This window comes from Cyprinus carpio, chromosome A4 (genome assembly GCF_018340385.1).
Source record: "Cyprinus carpio isolate SPL01 chromosome A4, ASM1834038v1, whole genome shotgun sequence".
NCBI classification, from domain to species: Eukaryota; Metazoa; Chordata; class Actinopteri; order Cypriniformes; family Cyprinidae; genus Cyprinus; species Cyprinus carpio.
Window position 1 is genome coordinate 16,666,976 of NC_056575.1, and position 13,954 is coordinate 16,680,929.

The 13,954-nt window shown below is 41.1% G+C and overlaps 1 protein-coding gene and 1 long non-coding RNA gene across 2 annotated transcripts; one reads left to right on the plus strand and one right to left on the minus strand.

Moving 5' to 3' along the window:
* Positions 1–2,591: 2,591 nt before the first annotated feature.
* Positions 2,592–6,279, plus strand: LOC122140253. The gene is made up of 2 exons (XR_006156932.1): positions 2,592–2,724; positions 5,729–6,279. It is a non-coding gene; the product is annotated as an uncharacterized LOC122140253 (long non-coding RNA).
* A 4,768-nt stretch (positions 6,280–11,047) lies between these two features.
* LOC122139411 (E3 SUMO-protein ligase KIAA1586-like) lies at positions 11,048–13,840 on the minus strand. Its single transcript, XM_042736766.1, has 2 exons — positions 11,746–13,840; positions 11,048–11,202 (listed from the first exon to the last, which is right to left on the minus strand). The coding sequence occupies exons 1-2, from the start codon at positions 13,838–13,840 to the stop codon at positions 11,048–11,050; spliced, it is 2,250 nt and encodes a 749-aa protein (XP_042592700.1).
* Positions 13,841–13,954: the final 114 nt, after the last annotated feature.

Below are 13,954 nucleotides of genomic sequence, written 5' to 3' on the forward strand. Positions count from 1 at the left end.
TACTCACCTTCAAGTAAAAGTATTATCTTGCATACACTTAAGGTATTGAGAGTAAAAGTAAAGGTATGTACAGTATTGTTCTGAAAACAACTATTTGTATTCTATTCTATTTTTTCCTATATTTCCTTTATTCCTAATGGTAATTTTATGATTTGTTTATATTGTACACATTTTATTTAACATTTTTATCACAATAAGGCAGAAAATATATTTTATAGTTTCTATGGCTACTGTATTAAATGCTTTGTCAGCTAGCACTGCTAAAAAACACACATACCATTGTCGCAATAGTGCATGTATTGTCTTCACATTTTTTATTAAGCTTAGCTACAGCAATAGCTGAATGCCTATGTCCATTTAAGGGATTTCCTGTCACTTCATAAATTATGAGTTTTAGATTTTCTGCATTAGTGCACCCTCCGGCTTCAAGTATGATAATCAAATACACCCAGTGGGATTTTTTATAGAGAGATAAAAATATTTAAATGGAATAATAGCAGGAAATAATGGTAAAATACGGGAGAATCCTGGGAAAAACGGTTTGACAGGTATGCTTCTCTTACCGTTGCTATGCGACAGGAGTGGAAACTCCTATACTTTTTTTTATTTTATTTATAATAAACATTAAAAAGTACTATGCACTTTTTGAATAAAAAGACATTTCAACAACAAAAAAATAAATAGAACTAAAATCATACTTTAAAACTTGTAATTGGACGTATACTTGTAATAGAAATAAAAAAAAGCAAATAATTTTGAAATTATTAATATTATAATTATTACTCATGACAAGAAGAATTCATTTTGCTGCCCTGTTTTCATTACATTTGATCAAAAAAGTCTCCATGTCTTCACTGAGTAAAAACGTAACTTAAATAAAGGGTCTCTGGAATCTTGCACATTTTGAATGTGATTTTGTAGTATGTCCCTACAAAAGATGACATGAAAAATGCATAACACACATTATCTCAACATTGTCAAAGATAAAAACAAAATCTATGCTCTAGAGTAACTTAACATAAACCCACAAACAAGAACTGTAATAGAATAAAGCACTGACTATATTTAAAATAATAAATTTAAAACATAAATTCAAGTGGCTTCATTGCAAAGCCACCCAATTTAAAACACAATAGAGCTGTCAACAAAACAACAATGAAAACAATAAAAGATGACAATTTTAACCTTAAGTAGTAAAATGTGAAAGACGTGCACATAATCAATATTAACAAGATAACCTTTTAATTTAATATATAAATTAATAGTTCACCACATAATGAGAGAAACATTACAGGTATCTTACCGTACTCTCTGCCATGTGGTCCAGCCTGGAAATCTCTTCAACCGCCAAGTGTGGGGCGGGACTCAGGCTTTTAGCCAAAATTGGAGGGGCCGCATGTGGAGCAGGCCCAGCAGAGTTACAGAGCTGGCAGCGGCCATGAGGCCGAGCAGCCTCTGAAAAACCCTCAGGGGGCATGTCGTCCCCAGTTTGAGGGAAGCCGTCAACTGCTGAATTGTCAGGGACCAATCCGGCAAGATCCACGCCCGCATTAGGGCGGAGTCTAGAACCGTTCTGTAAGGATAAAAGGAACTCAGATACTTTGATCTCCTGAGAAACATAAATGAGCATCTTTGAGACACCCGTGCAGGAGACCTCCTTCCCTTCTGTCCGTTTGTTTCATTTTAAATCCCTTCACCCATCCTTCCTTTTACTCAGTCTGCTCAAAATGATTACATGAAAATCTCAATGCAAGTGAACTAACAGTCATGTCTGGTATCATTTGAAATGTCTCAGTACAACTGGTACAATGGTCCCAATCTTACAAAAGTAGATTATAAGATAATACAGATCCTAAGAGTCAAGAGATATTTTGATTACTGTGATGGGAGTGCCCTTTCCCAGGGTCCTCCATGTTTATTACCTTCTGTTCCCTTGGAGTTGTAAACCACTCAGGTTTGGGACCTGAGTTAATGCAAATTGAAAGTGCTAGTTCCTGTCTCTATCTCAGGGGATGTTTGTCTTGGTCTGGGATCCTTAAGGAAATGTTGCAAGAGGAACAGGGGATTCTGTAGCCAGAAAGCCCATAGTGTGATGTGTGTCTCTTCACTTCATACTATGTATTTTCTAAGGTCAGGTATGTGTATTTTACTTTTAGATTTATCTTTGAGAGTTTGATGTTTTGTATTGATATGATTTGATATGTTTGAATTGGGTATGTAATTGACAGAATACATATTTACCTGACTGAAAATAAATTGTTACATTTGATTTTATTCTGTTTTACTCTGTAGTTATTGACTCTAGTAGATTACGTTGTATCCTTGTTAGCGACATGAGCACCCGAATGAATGAGTACAATAATATTAAAGAATAAATAGAATAATCAAATGTGAGATTAATAATAATTAGAGACAGACAAAAAACCAATTTGCCTTTCAACCTAAATTTGAGGTCATACTAAAAATTTTGTCAGATTAGATCATTTAATGGAGTCAGATTTGAGTTTAACCTAAATTGAATAACTGTACGTGCTGAAAAGACCGAACACTCAGCCAGCACCGGATACCTTCCTTGGACCAAGTGCGTGGACCTTACAAAGTGGTGACCCAGCCTCCATGATCTCCCTACTTAGGCGAATGACATCTTTCCAGTGCGAATTTCAGATTGATTCTCATTGAAGATATGAGGTTTGAGCTTCTTCTTCCCTGTCTACAACTGCTGTAGTAAGTTTGTTCCTTTTTCTTATTAGAAGTGTTGAGGGAAAGCTTTTTGCATCTCACATATAGACACATTTTTAAAATGGGTCGACATATCCATTGTTAGACCGGAGACCGTAGAAATCTGGTGGGGGAAGAATTAACTGGGAAACATGCCTTTTCAGGGACAATCAAGCGACAGTATAGATCTTGAAGAATGCTGTGACAATGCAGGCTTCCCAGTGGCTGCAGTTGAGCAAGCGGCACTGGATGAAACCTTTGATTATGATAGAAACAACGATAGTGACAATGATGATGTGGCCGCATTACAGAGTCAAACACGGGGAGAAACTCATAACCGAGATCCTGTTCAGAGACACAGAGAACAAAATCAGCGAAGTCCGGTTAAAACCAGAGCAAAGCCCAGCGAAAAACCCTCCAGATCAGGTAGAGTTGCTGTACTAAAAACCATGACAAACAATAACGATGAAATAACCACGATTAGCCGCCCATTAACATGCGAAGAGTGTACAACACACAAACAGATCGTGGGAATGATGCCCAGAAGAGGGCCATTCCAACCCTACTGGGAAACACTTATGTTACAGGCTACAGTGTATAAATTAGAAACGAGAGATGTGTGGCAAATAGCACTCCTTACGATCCCAGAAGAGCTAAGATCAAAACTAACCCCAGAGATGAAATCCGGTGACATAATGAAACAAAATAATAATGAAACCGACAAAAGTATCTACTAACGATTAAAACAGGCATTGTTAGATATGAGGGGACCAACGAGCGTGGATTGGAGCAGGATACTAGAAATTAAGCAGGAAAGCAACTGTTTGAAACATACGCTGAACGTCTGTGGATGACATACAAAGAACATTCCGGTCTAGAAAATGCAAGCCGTGATCACAAATCGTTATTACAACTCATAAAGAACAAGGCTGGCACTCCAGTCCAAAATGCATTGTCAAACGGAGTAGATTCAGCCGAAAACACATTCAGAGCGATTGTAGATTGGGGTTCAAGGATAGAAAACAGATGGAAATCAAAGCCCCACACTATTGCATCTGCACAGTGGTTAGCAGAAGGGAATTATTCTAAAAGTAATGGGGCTGAAAAGCATGTACACTTCATGGAAGAGGTGACTTGCTGTGATGACTCTAGAACTTTTAGTTCAGAGGAGGCCTGTGCCACTGCTCAAGATAGTGTGCCGATTTCAGTCCTTAAGGTGATGCAGCACCATAATAGTGCAGAGAACACAGCAAACAAACCAGTGGCAAAGATAACAAGTTTTGTAGTTCCTGTCACAAAATAGGCCATACAGAAGAAAAATGCTGATCACTGGGAAGGGGTAGACCTCCACCTTATTTTCTGAAACATAAGATATCACTTTCTAAAGACAAAGATCAGTTGTTTACATGTACCAAGTCATCCTCAGGTAAAACTCTTAGTGAGTTAACTGCATTGTTCATGCAAGGCCTCCAGCCATTGACTTCACTTGCAAGTGGGTTAGCAGCTTAATAACAATAAATTTAATAGGGAAACATCCAAATTTCAATAATCCTGTTTGTATTTTCAAATTTATAATTGTGCTAAACATTGTGCGCATAGAACACACATTATAATTGTTTGTTTTTGTTAATTTTATTTATAGATTGGTTGGTTTTGTTTTTTCTTTAAAAAACATGTGTGTTTTTTTTTTTGTGTGTGTGAAACTTTTGTTTTGGGTTTTGGATGCTACATGCATACTAGACAATGTGTCTTGTGTAAAATTGGAATAACTGTAATACTGGAATTGCATTGCAATTTCAAGTTGCATGTGTGTCTATCTATGTTGAATTTGTTTGTCTCCTGAGTGGTACACTCTGCTATTTTCCATATAGCTGCAGTTAAACCATGTACAGGAGCATAGAATTGCCATGTGGCCACAGTGTGATTTCATAATTGTCTTAACAATGAAAATGCCTTCCTCACATATCAGCAAGAAGTCACTGTACCTTCATCTAGTCTTTAAATACACTAAATAAAATAAATAGGCCTTTGAAACATAAAAACAGTGATTGTGCATTGCATGCTACCCAGTGCCAAAAGGGAGGAAGTGTGTTTTCATTTCAATAGTGTGGCACAAGCGATAGCAAACCAATTCATCCTTCGCTGCAGAGCAATAACTAAAAATTTGATCTGATCAGAGAGAGTGGCTAACAATATGTGGAAATGGAAACATCCAAATTTCAATGCAGAATTCAGAAGCTCTGAATTTGCACCTAATCCTGCTCCTTAAAAAATAAACACATTTGTATGGAAGTATTTTGAGCCAGATCTCACCTCATACTCACATTCTGAGGCTGGTTACCTGTTACAGCAACAGGACCAAACTGACATCACAATTGTAAAACTTCCTTTCCTTTGTTTGGAGCATGACTGTATTTACACAAAGCCACAGTCGAATGAAGCCACACAACACCATTTGATCTTTTAAATTTACTTGAAAACTAATGAAGGTGGGTGTAAAAATACTTAACATCAGACCAAAATACAAGAAGTCTTTATGTGCCACAGAGATCTGCATGTGTGAACAACACCACAAAACAACAATTGTCAAACAAACAACACCGAAACAGGTGAACACATTTCTGCCCACAGATCTGACTGTTATGAGAGCAACTGCAACTAAAGCCATGGACATTGGTCCAAGGGGAGTTCATGATGACATGGGTGATAAAAACACCAATTAATCTAGAAAATGTCCCCAGCAGAACTGGGGTCTCTAATGCTCATGACACAGGAGACTGTGAAGGCTCGACTGCAAGAGCAGCATCAGGTGTTACACACTCAAGACTGCACTGAAACAGTAGCAGTAATTCAGATCTGACCAACGGAACTCAGTTTCATCTGACATCTGGAATTAAAATTACAATACATGATGATGATTGTAGTTAAAATAATTCCACATGCCTGAACATGAAACTGATGAAAAGCTCAAAATTAACTGTGGTTCTCTCTGTATTTGTTTCTGTCTAAGGTTGACCACTGCAATTCAATGGAGGACAGATACCAGGAAGGAGCCTGGTCCCATCTGCATCAGGCCAGGACAGCAGAATTGTTACAACATAACCAGAAATGCGGGAAATGGATGCGAAGACACTTGAAGGGGCCATTCAGACCTCACAGGAGGGCATTACTACACAAATATCTACATGGCCTCCCGGATTAGAACCGGAACAAAATTTTTGCAACACAGATTGCTATAGATTAGACTCCATCCATCTCCCAGACATGAACACAGAACACACACCTCCACCATTGCATCACCTCATTTAGACTATCCAGTCTGTACACTAGACACAGAAGACAATGATGGTTTAGATTACAAACGTGGTACTCCACTAAAGATCTATTGTCCATTTTCACATTGACAGAACCACATAGCCTCACACACACACGACAATAGAATTAATCCCATGCTAAAAGAGACACACAACATATATACTATTTGCAACTGTCTGCAAACTCATGGAACAACACTGTAACACACATTTGCATGAATAGTCACAGATCGATGGCATAAATTTTGAACACAGAGGCAGACAAGCCTTTACAATTTAAAATCCATTTGTTTCATTTTAAATCCCTTCACCCATGCTTCCTTCTACTCAGTCTGCTCAAAATTATTACATGAAAATGTCAATGCAAGTGAACTAACAGTAATGTCTGGTATCATTTGAAATGTCTCAGTGCAACTGGTACAATGGTCTCAATCTTACAAAAGTAGACTAAAAGATAATACAGATCCTAAGAGTTAAGTTATATTTTGCTTACTGTAATAGGAGTGCCCTGTTCCCTTTTTTATTTGTAAACCACTCAGGTTTGAGACCTGAGTTAATGCAAATTCCAAGTGCTAGTTCCTGTCTCTATCTCGGGGGATGTTTGTCTTGGTCTGGGATCCTTAAGGAAATATTACAAGAGGAACAGGGGATTCTGTAGCCAGAAAGCCCATAGTGTGATGTGTGTCTCTTCACTTCATACTATGTATTTTCTAAGGTCAGGTATGCATATTTTACTTTTAGATTTATCTTTGAGAGTTTGATGTTTTGTATTGATATGATTTGATATGTTTGAATTGGGTATGTAATTGGCAGAAAACATATTTACCTGACTGAAAATAAATTGTTACATTTGATTTTATTCTGTTTTACTCTGTAGTTATTGACTCTAATAGATTACGTTGTATCCTTGTTAGCGACATGAGCACCCGAATGAATGAGTACAATAATATTAAAGAATAAATAGAACAATATAATGTGAGAATAATAATAATAATTAGAGACAAACAACCAATTTGCCTTTCAACCTAAATTTGAGGTCATACTAAAATGGCCTTTCAACCTAAATTTGAGGTAGTCAGATTTGAGTTTAACCTAAATTGAATAACTCTACATACTGAAAAGACCGAACACGCAGGAAACCTTCAGCCAGCACCTGATACCTGCCTGGGGAGGGGACAGAGCTGTGTCTATGCACTTCGTAAAAGTGCGTGGGGCCAGGGACAGTCCAAATGGAAGGACTGCATACTGATAGGCCACTACCTCAAATGCAAATCTCAAGAACGGTCTGTGACGTGGGGCTATGTGGATGTGAAAGTAAGCATCGTTCAAATCCATGGTCAAAAACCAATCATCGGGGCAAATAAGCGTGAGAATTTTCTTGACCGTCATCATCTTGAACGACCGGTGCATAAGCGAGCTGTTCAGATGTCTGAGATCTAGAATGGGTCTTAGCCCGCTGTCTCTCCTTGGGATGAGGAAATACCAGCAGAAAAAGCCCGAGTCACTGTTAGCTGGGGGCATTATTTCCACAGCGCCTTTTGCAAGCAGTTCTTGCACCTCCTGCCGAAGAACAATAGTTCAATAGACAGCTTCGTTGTACGGGACAGAAGTTTGAACAACGCCTCTGAAGCGGGGGGGTCTGCGAGCGAACTGCAGGGAGTAGCCTCATCGAACTGTTTCCAAAACCCATCTCGAGATTCCTGGAATGGCTGCCCAGGCCGTATAATGGGAGGCGAGGGGTTTTATTTTCTCGAACGAGAGCTCGCCTTGAAAAAGCATCGAGTCTACGTTAGTATAAGTGATTGAGAGAGGATGAGGAATTTTGAGAGAGTCGTCGGCGGTGACGTCATCGATGATGATATCCTCCTTAGACGTGCCAAATGAGACCAGTCCGCTCGCAGGTGAAGAGGGGCACTGCTCCTCATTTGCAAAGCACACCGCCGTGAGAGGATGCGGGGAGGGCGGGGCACGCAGGTGCTGAGCCAACGTGACACTGCTGGAAAGGATCCGCTGCCCCGTTGTTTTTTCCTCTTAGGGGAGGAAAAAGGCGGGAGGGCCTGGCAAGAGCGATCGCCTTGATGGGACAAGGCGACCCGTGAGCGTAGACAGGAAAGGATCATGCTCTCGCAGAAAGAGCATGAGCCATCAGAGATTGCAGCCTCTGCGTGTGCGCGGCCGAGGCATGTGGCGCACTCGCTGTGCCCGTCTTAATCGTGCAAGAGTCCCCTGCACGAACCACACTCGCTGCGCGACATTTGAAGTAACGCACGCTGAAATTTGCTCTAGAAAATTTGCTCTATGCTCTGGATGCCGGATGCCTGCAGTGATGCTTACTTCGCTGCTTTCGGCTTCTTCCACAGCGGTGAGCAGAGCAGGAGCTTCTTCTATGGCTTCTTGCAGAAGAGTCAGCGAAGAGATGGTGGGCTGAAGCGCCATTGGTTTGTGCAGCTACACAAACGTGAACAAATCAGGCTTCAGCAGTAAGAGTTTTCCCATACATAACTAGAGTGAACGTTCAAAAGGGAACACCATAGGCTATTTGTACAGTTATAACTGACAGGCAAATGACTATGTGCTGAATTGACAAGCTTGTAATTATGTAGGATTTTTCCAGTTGGCCTCGTCATGCAGTTTACATTTACATTTATAGCCGCGTTTCCCCTGTCGGGCCAAAAGCGGGCGTGCTAATCATAGACAGTAAAAGAAATGGACACAGCGACCCCATTGGAACTCAATTGAGACAAGTGAAGCCCATTTTTAGCGATTTTTAGCACTTCCGTTTCTGACGCGCAGACTCAAACTAAGCTTGATGACGTCAGCAACCTGTCTGACAGATGTAAATCTTCTAGTAGCTGTGCATGCAAACTGCCATCGTTAATCTTGCAGAGACGGCGAGCTTGAGCGGGGAGTTCTTTGCGTTGGCAGGAGTAAGTATTCTGATTAATTATTTTGTATAGTATTTTAAATGTAACACCAGTACGCCATTGTCTTGACGTCTTCCCGATTGCCTGCGAGCTTCTCCTCCTGTCTACAGTAATTTCTCTACTGTGCGACAGAGAGTCGAGTGGTTATGACGCAATCATTAGCCTATTTTTACAGGGGCCATAATGTAACATAGAAGGTAATAGAGCCCTTTATACATTTTCGTGTTTCTTTAGAAATAAATAATGGACAAATGGAGTCTTTAAACGCCTCAGATGTAAAGTTATTCGCTGCCAAAGTGACGCCAAAATGAATGGGAGTCAATGGGATGCTAACGCAAGTGAAGTTCTGCTACAAGATGGGGGCACGCGGCCTGCCTGGTGCTAATGCCAGTCGCGTTTTCACTGTCACTTCCGGTGCTTGATCGTGCCTCTGTGTTTCCTCGGGGCCAACGGCCCGGGTTTTTTGTCCCGACGAAACCCTTGGGCCAAAGCGGGCCAGCTGGGGCTAGAGGAGTGGTTATGAACAAAGGCGGAGTTTCTCCGCGTCTGGAGAGCGTCAGAGCTGCGGATCATTTCATAAAGCTAACAGCTGTAACACCAGCATTAAACACTTCTCAAAATAAGCTTAGCTCAAAACTCACTTTCAGTCAGCAGCGAGTGTTTGAAATAACTTGAAACGATGTGGATTATAATCGCCATACAAGGTCAGAAATATTTATAAGCGATGCAAAAGACTATGCATGCTAGGCATTAACGTTACCATAGTAAACATGGTAAATGTGACCACTTGGAGAAATCAGACATCAGCTTCTTATTCTCTATCACAATCGTGTATTTATTTAGTTACATATTTAATCTGTCATGAGTCTCTCGAGAGTTTAGCTCCGCATAGTCTATGTCATAAAAATATAATAACGGTTTTTGTTCGGGAGCTTTTATAAAAATATAGAAATTATCATTATTTCTAAATGTTATGTATATAGGCTAGGCTACTGTGAATACAAATGAACAGAAACAGACTAGACTGAATAAGCAGGCTGTGTTCATAACGCTTTATTTCTGTGTGACTACCCAGCCAGCAATGTCATGTGGGGCCCAGATGAGGGCTTCATGGGCGGCAAATGTGGGCCCCATTATGGGCTTGCACCCGGGATCCACATTGGGGCAAGCCGTGGAAGCCCAGACGTACTAAAAATGGGACCTGAAAGGGTACTGCATGGGTCTTAATTGGGCAATTCATGTCAGACCCATTTGGTCAGGTAGGGCCCAAATGGGTCTGACATGAATTGCCCAATTAAAGTAGGTTTGCACCCAGGATCCAGCCGTGGATGCCCAGATGGGCTTTAAAAGGGATCTATTAGGGTGTTATGTGGGATCTTAACTGGGCAATTCATGACAGACCCATTTGGGCCCCACCTGCTTAAAGGGCGTTTAAAATGGGCTTGCACCCAGGATCCACACGGGGGCCAGCTGTGGATGCCAAGATGGGTTTTAAGTGGGACCTGTAAGGGTCTTATGTGGGTCTTAACTGGGTTATTCATGCCAGACCCATTTGGGCCCCACCTGCCTAAAGGGGTTTAAAGTGGGCTTGCACCAGGATTCAACCGTGAATGCCCCCTATGGGCTTAAAGTGGGCTCTGTAAGGATCTTATGTGGGTCCTAACTGGGCAATTCATGCAAGGCCTATCTAAGCCCAACCATGCCAAATGGTTTAAGGAAACAATCTAAGAAAAACTAAAAACGAAGAATGAATATAAGTCCAAGATAAATACAAGACACTTGACGCTTTGAACTGCAAGAAATATATTGTTAAATTGAACAACAAAAATGATCTTTAAAAAACAATTTAAATGTTACAACATACCGGTAAACAAATCAAAAATATATTTAAAAAAAATCTCTGAAAAAAAAAACATCTCTCCAAAAAATACATTAATACAAAATTGTTACATCGAACAACAAACATAATCTTTAAAAAAACAATTTAAATATCACAACATACCGGTAAATAAATCAAAAATATTTTTAAAAAACAAATCTCTGAAAAAAAAAAAAACATCTCTCCAAAAAATACATTAATACAAAATACACTCATGGCGTCTGTGTGGTGGACGCTCCTTTTTCTCTTTGGGCTCTTGCACCCCTCTCCCCTCCACGGTCACATGTGCCGGTAAACCACTTCCCCAGTGCCATTTCCACTTCTTTGCGGTTCACATTTTGAGTCATTGCATTACTCTTCAGTGCACCTAAAAACAAAGGAGCATAAGTCAATTTAGCAAGGTTCTTTTTTGCTCCAACTTGCAACTCTTCAAATCATTCAGTCAAGTAAAACACATTTCCACATGTGGTAAGCTGAAATGTTTGATCTAGGGTGACATTTACCATGGAGTTTTATGCGTACCTATAACCAGGGTGCGATTTGTGAAAAAAACAGGAGGGGGGGGTGTTTTGAAACGTTTTAATTCATAAAAATAAATCATGAGAACATGAACTTCATCACTGCATTTGCAGGAATTGTAAAATCTTATTTCTTATTAACTCATGAAGCAGCCTAACGCAATATTTTTACTCTAATAGCTTATCTTTCCCCACACATATGAACTGTGATCATGCACAATGAAAAAACATGCAAGAATTAAATCCCCCTCCCAGTAACATGGATAGTGCCACTCGGCTAGACATGTCAAAATTTTTATGAATGGTAAAACTAAATGGCACAACGTAGTGTCAACTTAAACATAAATAGGCTATAGTGTAGGCCTATGCATCATACTAGGAAAACAGTCTGCCTTGATGACGGACTTCTGTCGTCTTTTTCTGCTTTCCTGTGGGAGCGTCATCTGCGGCATGTCGTCCCTCTTTTACCCACATTTCTGCGAATCTCCTGGCAGGGAAGTAGACAACCCCTGGCCCATTTATGGAAATGAACAGTAGGTTGTTCAGTGTGGAGACGTTTAGTCGGTTTCTTTCGTCTGTGAGAATACGGTTCATGGCACTGAATCCCCTTTCACACTCAGCCGTTGACACTGGGAGTGTGGAGACAGTGATGAGCACTTTGCGCAGATTGTCTCCTGTGATGCCATGACACTTGAATTGGTGGAATTCCTTGAGGAGTATGGTACTGGTTGCAGCTTCAACAGCGAGAGTCTTCTGAATGGTGAGAAGTTTGTTGTCTCCATATAGGATGCGCTCGTCTTCATCAGATGGCCAATTTGATGGATTTAGAGCAGCTGCATCAGAAATAATTCCGTTGTCATCCAACCTGCGCTCAATGTTGTCGCCCAGGGAAACGAACAGTCTTTCACGAAAGACCTCTGCCTTCCGATGATCACTGTCACTTGGCTGAGACACATTCACTCCCTTGAAAGAGTGGAAACTTTCAAATTCCTCCTTCAGGCCTCTTGTGTTCACACCATCTGCTTGCCGCATAGACCTCAGTGTTCTCAGTGCAACATCCACCTCAGCACTGGCACTGACAGCTGTGGCATCTCTCCTCTGCAGAAACAGGGACAAGGCTTGCAGGGTTTCCAGTGCCTCTTTTACCAACGCCATCTCCACCAAAAAAAGCCACTGTGTCATTTTACCATGAATGCCCCGACATTTGGCTCTTTCCACGGAAGATCTGGATTTGTCTTCCATCAACACTCCAAAGAGTTTGACCAAGGCTGGATAGCTTTGCCAAAGAGCCGTCACAGACGTGCAGGATGAGGACAGCCAGCGCACATCAAATACTCTTCCTATTCTGCGAGCATGCATGCCCAGATCGGAAGCTGCAGACTCAAACTCTCTCATATGTTTTGGGCTTTGAGAGAAAAATGAATACAGAGAGTCAATGAACATCTGAAAATGGCTCGCCTCTGTAATGTGTTTCACAGCATCATGGACCGCAAGTTCTAACTTGTGATTCATACAGTGAATGACGGTTAGGTTAGGGTTGATCTTCTCACGTAGGAGTGTGGCTGCTCCCCTGTATCGGCCCATCATCGCAGCGGCCCCATCTGTTGCAAAGCCAATAAGCCGGGTGCGCAACATGTCTTCAGAGATGCCCCGTGTATAAAGGCTTTGGAGCAGGATGTCACAGATGGCCGATCCAGTGCACGACTGCAGCTCAACAAGTTGAAGGAAGAAGTTGCAGACCTCACCTTCATAGGGAATCCTAATGTAGATGATTAGGCATGTTTTGTTTGACACCGTTGTGCTCTCATCAATGAGAATACTGAACTTATCAGATGAGTTTTTGATAAAATCCACTAGCTGAGTTCTCATTTTTTCTCCAATAAACATGAGCATATTACGACAAGCCTTGTCAGAATGCAGCATACATCCCAGGTTTACACCATTCAGTTGTTGCAGTTCCACCAGCTGTGGCTGGATTTTGAATGAGAGGTTGTTTTGGCAGATCATATAGGCTGTACGCATGCAATTCTCAGTTACTTTTAAAGTCTTCTCATTGTGTTTTCTCCACAGAGCAGCACTGTTACCTACTGCCTTTTCAATTGCTGTCTCGTGTCTTCTCTGCAAAATTTCTATGCATTTGATGTGGGACTGACACTTTCCATGTCTGCTTATTTTGTCATTTAATTTTTTTGCAGACTTTGCTTTTATGCCATTAATAAATGCAGAGTCGATGTGAAGCCTCTCTTGTGTATATGGGCCTAAATCTCTAATGTCTGAGCAAGCTGTACACTGAACTGATCCATCTGTGGTGACAGCAAGCCACTCTCGACCCTCTCTCCATTTAGCAAAGCGACCCGGCTCAATGCAACCTCCAACAATAGCCCCAGAAACCAAATCATTAGCTTGTAAGTCTGGGTTGTATGGTCCTTGTTCATTTGAGTCAACCTGGGACTGTGAGTTCTGCTGAGGCTGGGAGTTGCCCTCCATCCTACCTGTAGTAGTAACATTCTCATTTGCAGTTTTAGGATTTTTTTGTGATGGTCCTGTAAAATACGATGATATACTGCTCTGGACCCTTTTCATTGTTCCCAGCTAGCTAGC

What these genes read in the sequence shown, in the direction of transcription:
- LOC122139411 (XM_042736766.1), bottom strand. Translation starts at nt 13,840, where the DNA reads ATGGAGGGCAACTCCCAGCCTCAGCAGAACTCACAGTCCCAGGTTGAC. An exon ending in GACAGAAGTCCGTCATCAAG is followed by an intron (nt 11,203 to 11,745) that starts GCAGACTGTTTT and finishes CTTTGTTTTTAG; the next exon opens with GTGCACTGAAGAGTAATGCA.